Source organism: Ochotona princeps, chromosome 17 (genome assembly GCF_030435755.1).
Source record: "Ochotona princeps isolate mOchPri1 chromosome 17, mOchPri1.hap1, whole genome shotgun sequence".
NCBI classification, from domain to species: domain Eukaryota; kingdom Metazoa; phylum Chordata; class Mammalia; order Lagomorpha; family Ochotonidae; genus Ochotona; species Ochotona princeps.
Window position 1 is genome coordinate 30,383,389 of NC_080848.1, and position 19,945 is coordinate 30,403,333.

The 19,945-nt window shown below is 43.6% G+C and overlaps 1 protein-coding gene across 1 annotated transcript in view; it reads right to left on the reverse strand.

Annotated features, from left to right (window-relative positions):
• The window catches only part of ACACA (acetyl-CoA carboxylase alpha), a 236,484-nt gene that overhangs the window by 45,636 nt on the left and 170,903 nt on the right, over positions 1–19,945 (reverse strand). The window contains exons 44-45 of the mRNA XM_058675532.1: positions 14,782–14,902; positions 14,140–14,250 (exon numbers count right to left, since the gene is read on the reverse strand). Of these exons, the coding sequence (XP_058531515.1) occupies positions 14,140–14,250; positions 14,782–14,902 (232 nt within the window). The remainder of the gene's footprint in view (positions 1–14,139; positions 14,251–14,781; positions 14,903–19,945) is intronic.

Below are 19,945 nucleotides of genomic sequence, written 5' to 3' on the forward strand. Positions count from 1 at the left end.
CTTCCGGGCGCCTCCAGGTCGAAGTGGAGAGGTAGCACCAGGGAAGTATCAGACGCAGGCACAGCCTCAGCTCCTCCTGCTGAAGGGGACCCACACTGACAGGATAGGCTGAGGGCACGGGATCCAACCCTCACCCAAGAGGAACTGAAGGCCCCTCCAGAGCATCACTCACTGGAGTGGGCAACCCGAGCAATGGGGTGCTACATTACAGCTGGTGATGAGTAGAGACCCAGTTATGAAAGGCTCCACGGAAGATGTTCCCCGGCCTTTGGGAATCACCGAGCTGCCTAAGCAGCACAGATGGATGCAGTCCTATGTGCACACGAGGGCCCTGCTGCTGGGGCCGCTTATCTGCAGATGCTGCAGACAGCTCAGGTTTAGCACAGCTGACAGGCAATGAAAACAGTCTCATGTACTGCCTGCTCTCTCCCTTAAATCGCTTTTTGGAGATCAAGATAAACACGTTCTTCTTTTCCCCAGTGCTCCAGACGTTTGACTGAAGTGGCACAGCATTGTGAGGTTTTTGTGCAAATGAGATCACTATGTAGCACGGAATGAGGCAGTATTTACTTGTCAGGATATTTGTCAGCACAGACATGGAGATTTCCAAGTTTCACAGATGTAACTTAGCTCAATTTTCTAAAAAACTGCTTTTGTCCTGATATACCACATTATTTGGGGGACCCTTCGACACACATACAAATATTTGTGATCATGTGTTGAAGACGTGAGAAATAATGATGCGTATCAATGATGGAATGAAAAAATGGGATCTACTGCAGCTTTCCCCTCCCAGTTCCAAGCACCCCTCAGTGGGTCTCGGTGTCTTCTATTTAAAGAAGCAGGGAGGACAAAACTCCTCCTGCATCTAAGAATTAGCTATCTCAATGAGTCCTCACCACAACCCTCCTGTTCATTAGGATATTTCCATTCTCAAGAGGATCTGAGGAGACACTTTGTAAATTCACTGAGCAATAGTCATAACTGGACCTCATCAGTGATTCCAGACAGTAAAGTCACTCTGGGAGCTGGCAGGGTATTGATAAAGGTTTGGCTACAGCACAGAGTGAGGAGAAGAACAAGCTGGGCAGTGGAAGGAGTGGTAAACCTGGGACAAAAGAAAGGAAGATGCATGCCAGCGTCGGGGTGGGGGCTGGGGGTGTGGTGAGAAGAGAAGAAGGGCAAGGAAAACCTGTAATAGCTCATCCACTCCTGGCTGCCAGCACCCTCCTCCCTGACCTTAGAAGACTACATTTTTAAAAGCTGACAAGTAATTCAATCTCCAATTAACAATTTTAAGTGGTGTAGCACATATCACTGTGTAAATGTTTCTCCAGGAATAGATCCAAGGGTGAACGGAATTAAATCTCTAGTGAGACAGGACCAGTGCACCTGTGTTCAAGAATGTGTGGGTGTTCCCAGATACAGTTTCTTATTACACAGTCACAGGGGGACAGCTCTTTTCCATTGTTACTATCTCTCTGGCCACTGGCAAGCTATAGAGAGTTGGGTGGCAGCTGGAAGCCTCCGTTTGGGGGTGAGAAAGGGACTCCATGAAGTTCTGCTCATGGAGGAGGGACAAGTCTCTGACTTGAGCCACAGACGGATTCAAGTCCATCCACATCTGTACATACAGCAAATTATAACATGCGGTTTTCTGAAAGATTGACTGGCCAAAGAGACTGTAATAGTCACTGGAAAAAGGAGACCAAGAGGCAGGCTACACATGACACAAAGACCTGCTTGCAGAAGCAGTGGGCTCACCAGACAAGAAGGAAGAACTAGATGGTAGAAGGACTGCAGTGACAGGAAAGGAGACTCCTTTTTAATGTGAACAGGTAGGCTCCCACGTGATCATTTGCCTGTCACTCATCCATCAACTGCTCATTCAGCTGGGCATTTGAGAGTTCTAATAAATTAGACACAGAAATTATTTTAAACAAAGTTTGGTTTATGGAAGCATATACCCATTGTAAAAGCGTCCATTTTAGTGCAATTCCTTGCATTCTGACAAACACCCAGTCTTGGAAACACTACCCCCTTCAGGACACAGAGCATGTACATCATCGTGAAAGTTCTCTCATGATCCTTTGCAATCTGTTCCCTATTCCCGCCCCCTAACGACCAATGATCTTTCTGCCCTGCTAGTTTTGTCTTCCCTAGAATGTTACATAAATGCAGTCACAGAGTATGTGGTCTCAGGAGTCTAGACTCACACAGTTTGCATAATTCAACAGATGAACTCAGGGCAGCTACCAGGAGTTCCTTGTAATTGTCAACTACTATCTCAAGCCTTGGAAGTGTCCTGCTTTGTTCATTTGTTCGCCTGTTGCTGGAAACCTGGGCTGTTTCCAGGTGGAGGGTGGGGATGATTATGGACAAACTGGCATTCCTGTTGATTCTGCTGTATGAATACACTTTCATTTCTATTGGGTAAATAGTTAGAAGCAAGATTTGCCAGGCTGTACTTTATATTGTATAACTGACTTCGCATATACTTATATTTCAGAAAATACTTTTTTCATTTCCACCAATAATGTGTGAGTTCCAGTAACCCTACATCCTCATCAACATTTGGAATTTCTCAAACACTTAAAGAAGGATTAGTGGTGTCTAATTATAGTTTTAATTAGCATTTCCCTATTGACTTCTTTGTGTCCCTAATGATTTCTTTATATTATAAATATCTTCTTTGGTGAAGGATCTTTTTTTTTTTTTAAGATTTATTTTTATTACAAAGTCAGATATACAGAGAGGAGGAGAGACAGAGAGGAAGATCTTCCGTCCAATGATTCACTCCCCAAGTGAGCCGCAACTGGCAGGTGCGCGCCGATCCGATGCCGGGAACCAGGAACCTCGGTGAAGGATCTTTATTGCTCAAATTCATTGGATTGTTTTCTAACTACTGAGTTCCAGTGATTCTTTATATCTTTTGAATATGAGATCTTCATCAGGTATGTTTTCCCAAACAGAAATTTTTTTTTAACACCCTGTTACCACATACCTGTTTTCCTAACCAGGCAGGCAGTCATGTTGCCAGGCATCAGGGGTCCATTTGCTAAAGTCAAGTGTCTGTCAAGGCAGCCAGCAAATTTAATCTCTGCGGACTTTGTGCTTATGTTTTCTTATTTACATCTTGTGGTAACGACATAATTTTTTCCCTTTGAATACACGAGAAGCCTATCGTGATCCATTAGCTTAAATTTTGAGCTCCAAGAAAACTGGAATAATCTTTGTATTTCTACAGCTTAAGAAGGCTTTACGGAAACAGCCATGTATTAAGTATGTGCAAACTATCACCAATCTCAGCCCTCAGTAAAAATTCAACTTTGATTTACATTTTTAGCAAGTTAAACTAATATAAACAAGGGTTTCATGTTAGTAACATGATATATAGAGTGATCAGTAAAGGAGTGATTCAATTTTTCTACTTTTTAAAGTTTTCCTAGTGCAGACAACAGGGCTCCCCATCCTCTTTCAAAATGCTTTACCTGAGTTAGAATTATATATGTAATATTATACTAGGGTTTCCTTACTGAATTGCATAAACCTGCTCTGTTGAGAAAAGGTGTATTTTACCAATGGGTCGGATGGAAGACAAAAATACTCAAAAACTGATTATGTTCCAACAGTCCTGACTTTGCATCTTATGGTCTTGGGGGAATCTGGGCAGGTTCTTTCCCTTATATCACTAAGATTTCAGTTTTTCAAGATGTGCATTCTATTCTGAAGGGCTAAAATTCCAGACACTGGGACATTATTAAAATTAGGAGCCAGTCAAGAACCAACCAGAAAAACGTGAAGCTCGGATATGGTAATCTGTAGTTCAATCTAAGCAGCTCTTAAAGCTTCTCTTTTCATAATTCAACAGTTCTGACTGTGTACATTAGCTGATTAGACTGTATGATGGCAGCCACGCTGAATGAGAGGGGACGTAGCTGGATTTGGATCCGTGCACAGGGGACATTCCCCAGAATGATGAACAGCCAGAAGTCAGGTTTCTAAATAGTCTCGTTTCCTGGGTCTTTATCATATTCACACAGTACTCTGTGCACAGCCAGGGCCCAGGTCTCTCTTCCTCCTAGAAAAAAACTACATTCCTTGCATTTCTAATTTACCAACGTGTGCAGTTCCTGTACTTTTAATTTATGAGTGTTTAGGGGGGAACCTTTCTGACTTGGGAACATATTGGCTCGGTCTAATGCTTGGAGATTATTAAACTTGGAGCTATGCTCCACTATCAAGTCTACAGATCTTTTATTTAGAAGATATGGTGCTCTAAATGCACAAAGAGCTCCCTGTCACCTTCACATTAAAGCCCCTAGTGCCTGGTAAATGGAATTATATAGCTGTCATCTCCTTTCCCCAAAGTTTTAAGAGTACAATGGGCTCATTTTTTCACACTCCATCCCAGCTTCAGAACTAAGAGACCTACTTTGTATTGATTTAAGGTCTCAGAAATAAATAAACCTGCTTCACTGCTGTGATTCACAACAAATTCATGATACACTATTGCATGATATATTTCAAGCTCTTGCTCTGGCTCTCTTTTTCCTCTGGTGAGTGATGAGGGAGGTGGGAGGTGGTGGGGAGCTGCAAAGCTGACAGCCTGATGGTTATTGGAGATGGCTGCTGACTGCAAATCCAAGAACAGACACTGTTGGAGGAGTATGGAATTTCTTTTTTTTTTTTTTTTTAAGTGGGGGCATGGGTGAGAAGCTAATGTACTTGAGTTTCAATCTGGGGCTAGGGGAGAAAAGAGGTTGAAGGGAGAAGTGAGGGGGTGATGGAGTAGCAAAGCTTCGAGTGAATAGTGATCTGCAGACACAGAACTATGAACATGTGCAGACCGAGTGAAAGGGGAGGAAAAATCCAATGTGGGAAGGTGTAATGTATGTGACTAGAAAACGAGGAAGCTGAAGAAACTGCACCTCCAGGGCCCGGCGCCGTGGCCTAGCAGCTAAAGTCTTTGCCTTGCACGCGCCGGGATCCCATATGGGCACTGGTTCTAATCCCGGCAGCTCCACTTCCCATCCAGTTCCCTGCCTGTAGTCTGGGAAAGCAGTCGAGGACGGCCCAAAGCCTTGGGACCCTGCACCCGCATGGGAGACCTGGAGGAAGTTCCTGGCTCCTGGCTTTGGATCGGCGCAGCACTGGTTGTTGCAGTCACTTGGGGAGTGAATCATCGGATGGAAGATCTTCTCTGTCTCTCCTCTCTATATATTTGACTTTGCAATAAAAATAAAATAAATCTTAAAAAAAAGGGCACTTTTATTAAGAAACAAAAAAGAAAAAAAGAAAAAGAAAAAAGAAACTGCACCTCCAAAGGGACCATCCTCACAGCCCTAATGGGTACTTGGCTCAAGTTCACAGACCATGTTTAACCAGAGTGCCAAGTACAGAGGATCCCATGTGCCACCAGGCAGGGGAAGTAGAGGTATTTCTCCATTCTAATTCTCAGGCCATTTCCATATTCTGGAGGCAGGAACAGCCCCTGTGCAGAAGGGGTCCATGAGGACGCGAGCCAGGCACTGCTCAGCGAGCCGGAAGGGTGACAGGCTTCGGCAGGATAGCTCTTGCTTGTGTGTGCTTAAGGCTTTGGATACTGTCAAGCTATATCCCTTTACTGACTCTACCAAACCTTGGCCTACTGACAGTTTTACATGGCATCTAAAAATACAGCACCCAGGGTGACCTGTCCTCCAATTACATGCCGGGATGCTGACTGTCAGTATGCCTGGTGAGGACAGGAGACCCCCAAGGCTCCATGAAGCATTCTGAAGTGAAATTATTTTAGTGGTTTCTCTCTTTTAAAAGATTTATTTATTTTATTGGAAAGGCAGATGTACAGAGAGGAGGAGAGACAGAGGAAGATCTTCCGTGCGATGATTCACTCCCCAAGTGACTGCAACGGCCGGTGCTGCACTGATCCAAAGCCAGGAGCCAGGAACTTCCTTCCGGGTCTCCCACACGGGTGCAGGGACCCAAGGCTTTGGGCTATCCCTGACTGCTTTCCCAGGCCACAAGCAGGGAGCTGGATGGAAAGCAGGGGTTCCGGGATTAGAACCGGCACCCATATGGGATCCCGGCACGTTCAAGGACCTTAACCATTACGTTATCGCACCAGGCCCATGGTTTCTCTTTTAACTACCACTGATCTCTTATTTTTAGAGAGCAAATGTTATTTAAGAATTTAGTTTCTTCTCTACTTTACAATAGTATTTCCATTCTTACTACATTTGTCCTTTAGACAAGATCAAACTCTGAAAAAAAAATTAATCAGGCAAGGTTGGTTCCATTGAATTTCTTGCACGTCTTACCATAAAAATGTGAGCATCTTTGTTGATTTTGAATACTATTCTTTACTATTTTTTTTGGTGTGTTTTCTTATTTGAAAGACAGAAATAAAGGGGTTCTCTCACCTACTAGTTTACTCCACAGATGCCTGCAATAGCTGGGAACGGCCAAGCTGAAGCCAGGAGCCCGGAATTCCATCTGGGTCTTCCACATGGGTGGCTTGAGTCATCACCTGCCATCTCCACGAGTGCACGTGGTCAGGAAGCAGAATGAGGACTCGAACCTGGGCACTCCAATATGAGGTGCAGATGTCTTCAGCAGTACTCTAGCTGTTTTAAATGCTCAGTTCTGAACACTATTTTAATTTAAGAGAATCAATCTATTTCACAGAGAAAGACTTTAGCCAAATTTAAGGAAGAACACTACATGGCCAAAAGGGGTTGACTCAAAATGTACTGAGCGCCCCTTCAGTTGTGTATCTCAGGCATAACTGTGTATTTGGCAAGAATGTCAGAGAGGAACCATATGGAATAGTGGGATGCTTAAGCTTTTCAGGATCCTCCTATTACCAACATTTATCATGTTTTGATCACTTGTCATTTTGCACAACACCACCAACCACCATAACATTTACTTTTCCATAATCTAGATAAGAACAAGATAAAACAAGTCATTATGCATGATAACTTCCATTGCTAATCTCACAGATATATCATGATCTCATATATCACTAACACGTACTCTTACTACTACAGGACAGCTGATGTGTCATAACTTGAATTCTTCGAACCCATTCTCCTCCTGCAGAGCCAGAGTCTATGTATATTTTCATAACATCACAAGAATACTAGAGATCACACAGAATTTAAGATTGAGGTAATCCTCTGGTCCTTTACTTTAAGGTAAAAAATACACCCAAGTCTTTGTCCCAATTTACAAGGAGGAAATTGAGACTCTCAAAAAGATTATTAAAGTCCAGGGCCTGGCGCCATGGCCTAGCAGCTAAAGTCTTCACCTCGTATGCGCCAGAATCCCATATTGGTGCCAGTTCTAATCCCGGCAGACCCACTTTCCATCCAGCTCCCTGCTGTGGCCTGGGAAAGCAGTCGAGGATGGCCTAAGGCCTTGGGACCCTGCACCTGTGTGTGAGACCTGGAGGAGCTCCTGGCTGCTGGCTTTGGATTGGTGCAGCACCAACCGCTGTGGTCACTTGGGGGAGTGAATCACCGGATGGAAGATATTTCTGTCTCTCCTCCTCTCTGTATATCTGCCTTTCCAATAAAAATAAATAATAAAAAATCTTATATATTTAAGAAAGATTAAAGTCCAAAAGTTACTTACCTAGTATAGATAAAAGCACCCCCGCGCCCCAATCTGAATCTAAAAGTTCAGAAACTGCAAGAAGTTTGAGTACATCCATAACAGGTTACTCAATGTGACAAACGCTGAATCTGAACACAGTGCCCCAAGCTGGGTATCAGCACTTATCCTTTGCACTGGCACTGGGAGGTCCTCCCAAGCTCTTGGCATCTCCGCCTCCACACATATGTGGGAACCTCTTACGGGCAGAAGACAACTGGGGTAACACAGCTCTGCATGGCAATTCTACCTGTGAGATCTCCCAACACAGCACTCACTGGCAGATCACCGAGATTACTCACAGAGTCCAACATGCCGGATGCAAGTTTCTTCCAAACCCAAACGACATCAAACAGGAAGTAAACCACCCCAGACTTGTTCCCCCCCTGGCTTCTTGGGTGTTTGAGTATTTGTGGGTAGTGAGGTGGGCGCAGCTCTCCCCATGGCAACACTCTTTGACCACAGCTGATTCAGACAGGAAGTAAACCCCCTCCACCCTTAGAAAAGTAGAGCAAGCCCATCTGCAGCTGAGGGAGTAACAGGGACTGCCTATTGTGAAAATAGGTAGTTAAGGACTTTAAAAATGCAAATTGCTGGACTGATCCTTAGAGTGATGACGGCCCATTGTATCAACAAGTCCTTTGGGACGCTTGCAATGACTGACACATATACTACCCTATCATGACCCTACAGGATGCCTCTCACATTAATAGCTTTCCAAAGTGCGTTGATTGTCTTCAGATAACATCTACTGGGGAAGTCAATACACGGATGTACTGCTATGGGAAGAACTGCTGTCTCATTTCCTCCACGGAATTTTTGCTTTCAAAGGACCATAGGATATCCACAACACTGTTTATTATTTCCTATCCAGAGCCTGGGTAATGAATTGAGATGAGAAAGGACCCTCAATGTACCTTAGCAAAAACGGCAGCTGCACCAGCCAGTGTTTATCGCTATTAACTCAACCTCACAACAACTCCAGTTTATAGGTACTATTATTATTCCCTATTTTACAGTTAATTAAAACGTAACCTGAAGAGGTTAAGCAAGTTGCTCACTGTCGCATAGCACGAAGAGCCCGGAATTAAACCTAGACAGGCTAGCCCTAGGGCCCAGGCTTTTAATCTCTCTAAGTGACACGAAAGTTATCATACAGCCTGCCTTACAGTGAAATTTGGATCACCTTCCCTTCCCTCTGAGAGTCTTCCTGGCTTCGCTTTGTATGTCAGAGAGCCACGGGTGAGCATGGGCACTGCCCCTGGTGTGACACACAAGTCCCCATTCATGAGAACAGCCCTGATACAGTGGCCAACAGTCAATGGTGGTAACTTCACATTTCACACTGCACAATTCTACACAAATGTGCATATGGAAACCGAGATCCAAAGAGGAGTAAACGTGGACCAAGTATCAAAAGCAAGATTAGCACAATTCACCACTTAGGAGACTAACAGTCCTAGTCACATCCATCATGTAATTTCTTTCTTCCTGGCAGTTTCAGTGCCAAGAAGGGTCTGATCTCATTAAGAGAGATGAGATAATGGGGTTTTCTTTTTTTTTTCTTCCTTCATTCCTTCCTTTCTTTTGTAAAAGAAGCAGAAGCTTGAAAATGCTTACCACAAGGAAGTCACATGTCACTCCTGAGTGAATCCATCACATCCCCATCCCGGCCATCAGCTCAGCACAGGCCTTACCTCTGTAGGCAGCTGCTGTGCATAGCACAATGGTAAACTGCAAATTCCGATTTCTGTGTATATAGTGGACGCTCTCACCAAGGCCTGGGCAACGGGTTCAGGCCCTACAGGCTCAACTCTGTTTCTGTGTTCTTGTAACACAATGGCCTTCCCGCTTTTCTGGCACCTGACACTATGCTACACAGACTTAACAATATCAGAGGAAGTGGTGGCAAGAGGAAGTAAATGAAAAACTAAATGTGAGACATCTCCACTCGGGAGTGAGTGTGTGTTTCTGCAAATAACCTCAGTTCCTTCAGGGGTGATGAAGCCAGGTGCCCATCGTCACGGGCATGGCGCTTTGCTAGGCCTGCAGCACTCCCTCCAAGCAGGTAGTTTGCCACATTTGCCAGGTCTGCCCTCCCCACTCAGGGAGGCTTTCTCAGCAACCTGTCATCTGCAAACTACTGCCGCTGGAGTGAGGAACTTCTGACTCACTTACTACCTTGAATGACATGAAATAGTCTGCCCTAGGAAGCCTCTCTTATTTATGTCACCACTCTCCTGATATTTGGATTACAAAGGAAAACGACCAAACCACCTTCTCTTCTTTGGTCTTATACACAGAGACCTGAGCCCTTCTCTTATAAAACCTAGGGACATGGAAGTTCATTTTTCATCTTCCGACTCTGGTCCGTGTCAACAGAATCATATCCATTTCCTTCATACTGTTTGAATGTTCCGATCTGCAAGATGGCCTTGACACCAGTAGGCCAGCCCAGAAGACCACAGCAGTCAGAGGTTCCTTAAGTTGAGTTTCATCATGCTGCGCCAGTCACATGCTAATTGCCTTTGACTCAAATTTCCACAGCCCTAGAGAAACTCGATAGAATAGCCTTCCTCAACTTGCAGTATTTGAATATTTCACGAGTAACTGCAGTCAACAAAGCAAGAAAAACTGGAAAAAGCATACCAACACTGAAATTGTCAAAAGAGAGGGATACAAACACGAATGTAGGAAACATCTTCTGGACTTGCAACAAAGGACACAGTGGCAAAAGATAGGACCCAACAATAAAAGGCATACAGAGAGGCCATGGAAGGTAAAGCACTGGGAAAACACTGCAGTGTTTAAATGTTACACACACTTTACTACTGCTAGCTAAGAAAGGAAACCCTTTAAAACATTAAGAGGCCCCGGATGCAAAAAGATATGGAAGTGTAAACTAATGGAAAATGGGTCAGCAACACCCTGTGTGTGCAGGGGGTGGGGAAGTGTAGCCACAAAAACCTGAGGTACACGTGCATGCATTAAGCTGGGAATGTGCATCTTCTTGGCTTCGGCTCTGTTAAAGGAACAAACAATTTACATGGTGCTGCATCCTGTGAATACGGTACATGCAGTGTCAACCATTCTCCTCAAATCGAAGCATGTAAAGTCACATCAGTGATGGGGCTAGGGAGGAGAGGAGGGGAAGAGGAAAAGTCTAGCGAAAGAAAGTTTTTTAAAAATCTCTATCTCAGCAAAAGTTTTCATTAAAATTTTAGACAAATGATCCTGGTGTCCTTCTCCCTTGCTGCCTGGGGCTCCATGCTATTTCTATGCAAATAACAACCTCGTGGTTTATATCTTATTATTTCCACTGGAGCTGCAGCGACATGACCTGAGACGTGTAAGAGGCAGGGAGGTGGTAGGGAGGAGGGGAGGGAGGGTGTAGGAGAGGAGAGAAAGAGAGAGAAAGAGAGGGAGAAAGGGAGAGAGATGGAGTGGGTGTTCACTGAAGTGTGAAAAAATATTGTCAGGAGTGAGCGTCAAGAACAAAAAAAAAAATTGCAGGGATAACGTGTTTATTTCAGTCCCGCCACCCCCAACCCCCACGCCCCTCCTTTGCAAACCGGCACCTTTTAAAATTCATTGGGCATCAGGCGATCATGCACAATCCATCTGCTTTCACTTTATCATTTGCATTTCATGCCTCCTGGCTTTTGATGTGCTGATACTTTGATGCAGTCAGGAGACGCGCATTATCATTATTTCAATTTTCAAAGGGGTCAACGGGATCGGCACTTGCACACACAAGATTTTTTCTTTCTACAACCTCTGTGCACCACCCCCTTCTTATTCTTCACCCCAATGTTTAACATAAAGGATGAAGACTCAAAAAGGCAAAGGTCAAATGTTTACCATCTAAGACTATATATAAACTTGCACACACCACCTATGTTTCCCCATTACACACATACTATGAGCAAAATGGTCAAGGTTTAAGAAAGGGGACTCCATGGTGTTTCACACACAAAGACTTTCTCGCATGGATACTCGGGGAGGCACACAAGCAGAGGGAAAGAGAGATATCTATGGGCAAGACACAGACACAAAGAGAGAGATCAGCATTCACACGGAAGAGACACGCATTGAGAGAATCGCAGCACTCGGGAGCGGGAAGACAGAGAAATACCTGCAGAAAGGAAGGCAGAGACGCAGGACCCCATCAGCACACAAAGAGCGTGCACCAGGAGTGAGTCAGAGGCGATCGGAGCCGGGGAGCTCCCAGACAGTTTCCTTTTTCATACCTGATAAGCAAAGGGGCTGATGCGACATTCTTAATAAATTTGCATGAAATCAGGTGTCTTCCAGCAACATGACTCTGTATTTAAGAGGTGCTGACATGGAGACAGGGAAGCAGGCAGAGCAGGATTAGGTAACCTCTATAAATGATCACTCTCTTCAGCTAAAAATGATCATGTCCTTCTGGAAATGAAGCATCATGTGCTGGGTTACAGCTGCAGCATTGCTTTCTTTCTTTTTTTTTCTGCCTGAAACTAGCCCTTTTCTTTAACAAGCAGCCCTGCGGACCAGGAGGAAAATGAATATAATAAATTTGATACTAAGGATACAATCAGATTTTAAGGGAAAAAAATTGCCAATGCATTTTTTATGACACAAATCAAATTCAACTATCAATTTGCCAGGCAAAAAAACCCAAAAAACCCCACCCAGCCTTTCCTTGGGCTATATTCTTTGTGCTTAAAACAACAGTACTTTTTGGGGGGGGGGGGAGTGAGTGTAAAAAGACACCTCTCAGAAACCAACTCTATTTAGGTATGAGAATATTATGGAAATGATTTTCTTCAGCAGGTATTAATCTCATTCTAAGAAGATATACAAAAGAGCAAACAAAAAAAAAATTAAGATAATTAGCTGTTTTCTTCAGTAGTAGTGCTTCACAAGCTTTATTTCCAAACTGCTCTCCAAGAAGAGGGGAGGATGGCCAAGTGTGCCAGGTCAGTACTACCCTGCCTTTCCTTGGAGAGACAAGCAAACCTCGAGCAGGCGGAAGGCTCAGAGAAAGAAGACAACAAGTCGATCCTGGCCAACAATTCCTCCAACTTCTGATGCCCTCCAAACTCACTGGGCCAATAGGAATGTCAACTTTTCCTAAATGGGATCTAGAGGTCGCTATGTTCCCATCTTTCCATTTTAAAGACAAGGCTTGACTGAAAACTCCTGAATTTTTCCAAAACAATGTGTCCCTGCCCGCAGGCTCACCCACCAAATCACAGGAGAGAGAGGAGCTTTAGTGAAGCCAAGTCCTAGGCTGTGCCACTTAGGGTTTCTTGTTTGGTCTCCATAAGGTTGTCTGGAGGTATAAACTATTATCCCTCTTTAACAGTTAAAGTTGAGGAGCTAAGAGGGTACATAAATTATGTGAGGGCAGCCAGCTCCAGACTATTCTTCTCTACATTTTTAACCTGGAGAAATTCATTTCCTGAAGCCTGCTGAGAAGTCACAGCCGCATTGCCTTCCATGTAGGCAGCTTTCACTCTTCAGAGCAGAAACCCCACCAGCCATTTTACCTCTTTGGAAAAGTCCTTCTCAACTTGGGATAAAACAGCACAAGCCTTTCTTTGGCTTGTCTAAAGCTCACTGTCAAAGTCTGACAGATGTGGCCATTGTGATGGCCCAACTGGCTAATACACTGCCTGTAAGTGCTGGCATCTCATGTGGGTACTGGTTTGTATCCTGGATTTCTAATTCTGATCTTAGAAAAGCAGCAGAGGAAGACATGGTCTGGGGCCCCTTCACCTGTGTGGGAGACTCAGAAGCTCCTGCTTCAAATAGGCTCAGCTCTGGTCATTGTGGTCATTTGGGGAGTGAACCAGTGGAAACAAGATCTTTCCCTCTCACTCTTGCTCTCTGTGAATCTGCCTTTCTAATAAAAATAAATCTTATAAAAAAAAATCTCTTTCCCAGAAGTCCATCTATGTATCCATTCACCCTTCTCATTCACTATTTCCATGCACAAAAGACCACCGTAACATCCCTTTTTAAGAGGCACATTCACAGACTTCTCAAAACATTAAATCACTCAGGCCAGTGGATAACCCAATTCTGTAGATCTGAAATAGGAATTGTACAGTTGGAATCAGAGTTAGCTCCAAGTGTTAGACAGATCTTCTCACTTTCCTTCTGACATAGATGAGGAAAGGGAGGGTGCGAAGACAGAATAAGCATTCACCGAATCCTTGGTCTTTCTAGAAAAGCACTAGAATGTAAGCTCTGTGGAGCAAGGGTTTTATACGGTTTCTTCACTAATATACCATGCATACGGCTTAGAACAGTACGTCTAACATAATAGAAATTAAGAGTGAAATGAACAAATGAATGAAGGAAAAGGCAAGCAAGCCAAGAGGCATGGGAGCTGGTGGAAGAAGACATAGACTGAGAAGGCACAGAAGGAATCATTCCCCTCCAGTCAACCCTGAATTAAGAATTCACAATTATCTTCAAATCCCACAAACTTACTTTGTTGAGGGCCCCGGCTCCCGTCAGAATCAAGTGAGAATTCTCAACCTGGATCGTTCTCTGTCCCAGTCGGACAAGGTAAGCCCCAATCCCAATGGCCCGGCATGTCACCTTAAAAAACAAACAAAAATCTGCATGTCACATGCTGTGTCCTTTTTCAAGCTATTAATAACGGAGGCACGGATAGAAAAAATTCACATTCACAGAAACACACATTGCTTTTTATGAAGCCTAAGTCCTAATGATACAAAAACAATTTTCTGGTCAAAGAAAACAAGAGATAAATTTCATTCAATAATGCAAGTATCAGATACCTGCACGACTCTTTACTTTTCTACTTTTGCCCATTTCACACATGCCTGGCATCCCTGCTAGGGGCATGAGTAAGTGGGAGAAGAATTCCAAGCTGCTAAAAGTGTGGCAGAATAGTCAGGGAAATATGAAGTTAAACTGTAGGCTAAAATCAGCCGAGGTTTATTTGGGAAAGTCAGTTACTTAATATCATCCCGACTCCTCATTATCATGTGTTATAAAATAAAATTGTAGATAGGTAATTTTCAAGAAATGTTCTCATTTAAGAGCAAACAGCAGACCTAGATGTAGGGTCATCTCTCCAAAAATTTCACATTCTGGAAGATTTACCAGACTGATGGTGATGATCTCATCATAGGCTAATGAGGATTCTCCAGCAATCATGCCAGAACCTCGGAGGTTCTCTGCTCCAAGTCCCTCTTCCTTTCCAATAATATCTGTTATCTTGTACCTGTTGGATACAGCCATGCCAAATTACAAAGGTTAACCAGAGTAACAGCAAACCATTCTAAGAATAATTGCTAAAAGCATATGGAAAATCTTACATTTAACACTCTTATTTTTACACCTTTCACTTGTCTATCTTTCTCAGCTTTATTCATAAAGCCTCGTATTTCCTATTTTACCTGAAAGCAATCAAGTACAACAGAAGGAGCACCAAGGTTTAAATCCTTGCTCTGATATATACACCAGTGTGACTGGGGATAATACAGGAACTTCTGTAAAATGGGTGTGACAGTATCAAGAACTTGACATGAGAGTTAAAGCAAAGTGTAAATGGAGAGGGCTTGACATGTAGAAGGCTATGGGATTTCCCATGTGCTCTTCTACTCTCTGAAACAAGTTTCTTAACAGCGGAGTCAATGTATTCCTTTATAATAAGTGACAGTCATTAAACTAATCATTTTAAGTAAGAATAAAAATCTCTAAACAGAGAAGTAGTATGAAGGTTTAATCCAGTTTCTCAGGTTAAAAAAAAAAGTCCTCTTTCCCAAACCAAGATGAAGTGAAGTCCAACACAGTGAACATTCATTCTTGCTTCTTCATAAATATCAAGTGTATACAAGAGGGTTCCTGGCTACAGTTCTCTGGAGGGGCAGGTGGAATGTGTGTAGAAGTGAAATGCTGACCAAGTTGTCTGGAAAGCATCCTGCGGATCTAGTGGGAGTCACTCATCTGTCTTCCTGGCAGGGGATTAGGAGTGATAGCTGATAATGGGAAATGGGAGATGGGGAAATGCAACTAATAAAAGAAAGGAAAAAATACAAAGTTGGAAGCAGAGATGGGCATATATTATTTATCGTTCCATGTGTACCCAGAAGGCTTGGCACTGGGCACAGTTTTACAAATTGAAATAATAAATAAGTATCCCTTTGTGGCTCTTAAACTACTTCTCTCCACCCCGTATTTCTCTGCTCCCTTCTTTATTTCCAGCCCTCCATCAATTCCTCTCCTTTGCCCTTGCTGCTGGTCTGTGACTTTGATCTCTGCTTCCGAGATCCCCTTGCTTTTCTATTTTTAGCCTCTCCCAATGTTCAATAATTCCCCAAGTCTTCCTTTTGCTCTCTGGATTCTAGATTTATGTTGTATATGGAGCGAATCTCCCATAAGAGGTTAATGACCCACATTAATTTGGGGAAGCTGGTAAGGTATCCTCTTGGTAAGGGCCACGTGGAGTCACCGACACTCAGGGGCCCAGTCAGCCTTCCCTGGAAAGCACAGCCTCCCTCCTCTGGGCTGCGTTTGGTTCCACAGGGATTCATCATTTGTTAAGTAGTACTGTCTCCCACTATCACATAGAAGCAACTAAAATGTCCCACTTTTCTGTTCTATGACGTGAGTCTTCTACCACCTAGATCTATCATTCTTTCCAGTAATACTATATATTTTAAGCATCACAATAAAAAAAAATTGTATAACACACTATAGTTAACAAAATATTCATATGCACAATTTTTGATCCTTATAATAAACCATAGATAGGCAATATCATCTCCATCCTTAAAGACAATAATAGCCAAGATTTAAAAAACCATTTGTTTATTTCACAAGCAGAGACAGGAAGACAGATTTTCTAATGCCCAAATGCCTGCAAAAGCCAGACCTGGGCCAGGTCAAAGCCAGGAGCCAGGAATTCCGTAGAGGTCTCCCATGTGCGTTATCAAGGACAACGCTACTTAAGTCATCATCTGTTCCTCCCAGGGGGTGCATTAGCAGGAAGATGGAAAGGAGAGCAGAGTCAGGACCCAAGTTTAGGCACACGATACAAGATGCAGGCATTCTAAATGACAGTTAACTGCTCCACCCGATGTCTGCCCCACAGCAGGATGTCCCATTGCTTACTAGCTGCTTGGTGCTGTGGTGAAGGCTCCTTGCGATAAGCAACTTCATAAGAGAAAAAGCCTTGTTTTATAATAAAAGCAATACACAGGCCTGGCGCGATAGTGTAGTGGTTAAAGTCCTCACTTTGCACGCCCTGGGATCCCATATGGGCACGGGTTCTAATCCCGGCGGCCCTGCTTCCCATCCAGCTCCCTGCTTGCGGCCTGGGAAAGCAGTCGAGGATGGCCCAAACCCTTGGGACCCTGCACCCGTTTGGGAGACCTGGAGGAGGCGCTCCTGGCTTCAGATTGGCTCAGCTCCAGCCGAGGCGGCTGACTGGGGAGTGAACCAGTGGACGGAAGATCTTCCTCTCTCTCTCCTCCTCTCTGTATATCTGTATATCTTTTAAAATAAATAAAATCAACACACAAAATCAACAACTTCCATAAATACCAGTACTCAAGAGCTTAAAATTATAATGGAGCAAGCCGGCGGGGTAAAGCCACGCCAGCATCCCACGTTTGACTGCAGGTTTGAAATCCAGATACTCTGCTTCAGACCTAATTCTCTGATAATGGACTGGGAAGCAGAGGATAAAGGCCCAAATACTTGAGTTCTTGTCAGCCTTATGAGAACAAGATGCTGTTCCTGTCTGCTGGCGTTAGCCAGGCCCAGCCTGGGCTGCTGGGGGCATTTGGGGAATGACCAGAAATTAAAGATCTGTATCTGCATTTCAAATAAATAAATAAGTAAATCACTCTGAAATTAGAAAATGAGGAAATTCCCAGAGTAGCAAAAAAAAAAGTCATCTATTAATAAACAAGGAAAATCGGCAAAACCCCACCATACTCATACTTTGCCCCAAAGCATCCCAGGATAACATAGTGAACCCAAAGGCACCCACACATTTTTTTTTTTAAATTTGTTACTGGAAAGTTAATTTGCAGGGAGGAGAAACAGAGAAGGGTCTTTCATCTACTGTTTCACAAACCCAAGTGACTACAATGGCAGGAGCTAAGCCAACCTGGAGCTAGGAGCTCCTCTGGGTCTCCCACCTGGGTGCAGGGTCCCAAGGCCACTGGCCATCCTGCTTTCCCAGGCCACAAGCAGGAAGTTGGATGGGAAGTAGAGCAGCCGGAACACAAACCAGTGCCCACATGAGATTCTGGCACCTGCAAGGCAAGGACTTTAGCCACTAAGTTACCGCACTGGGCCCAGACCTACACGATTTAAACATTTGAGAGAAACACTATCACGTGGTACCTGATGGAGCCCTTAAGGAATTAGAACCTTTAGGAAGTTCTGGATTTTTCCTTTTAAGATTTATTTATTTATTTTAAGGTCAGAGTTACAGGGTTTGGGGGCAGGGAGATAGAGTGAGCCTCCATTCTCTGGGTCATTTTTCAGATAGTTGTAATGACCTGGGCCAGGTTGAAGCAGAGTCAAAAAGTTCCTCTGGGTCTCCCATGGGTTAGCAGCCCAAGTACTTGGGTTATCTTCTGCTCTTTTCCCCAGACCATTATCAGGGAGTTGGATGGGAAGTGGAGCAGCCAGGACTCAAACTGGTGCCCACATGGGATGCCAAACTGTGGGTGGCAGCTTTATCTACTACTTGACAACACTGGCCCCGGGGAGTTCAGGATTTAACCTCACATAGTGCTGTATTACTTTCAACAGTGCTCAATGTTTACCAAGCAAGATTTTTAGCATTTCTATCGGAGGAAAAAAATAAGTTCTATACAAAAATAAAATCTGAGGTATTACGTAGGCACAAATAGCCCTTTAGTTGGGCACTATAATTATTTAACAATGCAATTTCCCCCTGTATGTGTACTTTCAAGTGATAAGATTATGAACACAAAAGTATACTTAACAATTCATTTGCATTAAGCTATATACAAACTTTCTGTTTATTACAGCCCAGGGGTGCTGTGAAAAAATTACAGAGTTGTTAACGACAATCTTAATCTAAATCATAATGGAAAGTTTTGGGGGAATTACGTCTACACATCAAACGGCAAAACAGTAAGACTTAGGAAATTAAGAAATGCAAAAATTTACCCCACTAAATACTTAAAACAGTGAGGCATTAATCCCCCACCCCCACCCCCCCCCACCTCCGCAAAAAGAACAGGCACCAGTGGCAGGCTAATCCTCCATTTTCGGGCTGGCATCCCAAAGGCAGCTGATTCAAGCCCCAGCTGCTACACTTCTAATCCAGCTCCCTGCTGCGGTGCCTGGGAGAGCAGAGGAAGATGCCCTGCAACCGCACAGGAGACCAGGAAAGAAGCTTCTGGCTTCAGTTCTTACTGTTGCAGGCATCTGGGAAGTGAACCAGTGCATGGAAGACTTGTCTCTCTTCTCCGCAAATAGTATACCTTTCAAATAAAGATTGAAAAAAAAAAAAAAGGGCCCAGCGGCGTGGCCTAAAAGTAAATAAATCTTAAAAAAAAAAAAAAAGAACAAAAACCTTATTGGTAACTCAGAATAACATGGAGGTATTTAACATTCAAGAAAATGCTGGAAAATTGTAAAAATGTTCAATTTTACTGTTCAGCAAAAGTACAGGTCAAAGTAACACTTGCTGTTGTGTCCTACTTTACCAATTGACGATAAACAAGAATGTTAAGTACAGAGAAAAATCAGAGTACAAATACATACAATCATGCTATGCTGATGACACCAAAGATGTTTGGGGACAATGTGAAACTACTCTTTCAAACTCTCATAATTGGACTTGGAACTATTTGTTTATTTGGAAAGCAGTGGGAAATAGAGACAGAAAAAAAGAAAAGATAGATGTATTTTCAACTGCTGGTTCAATCCCCAAAGCCTGCAAGAGTCAGGTCCTTGGGTCTCCCATGCTAGCGGCAGGAAGCCAACTACTGGGCCAGCACCTACCGCCTCTCAGCTGTGCATGAGCAGGAAGCTAGAATCAGAAATGGAGCCAGGAATCGAAACCAGGCACTCCAATAAGAAATGCAGATGTCTCTAGTAGACTCTTTTTTTTTTAAGATTTATTTATTTTATTACAAAGTTAGATATACACAGAGGAGGAGATACAGACAGGAAGATCTTCCGTCCGATGGTTCACGCCCCAACTGACCGCAACAGCCAGTGCTGCGCCGATCCAAAGCCAGGAACCTGGAACTTCTTCCAGGTCTCCCACACG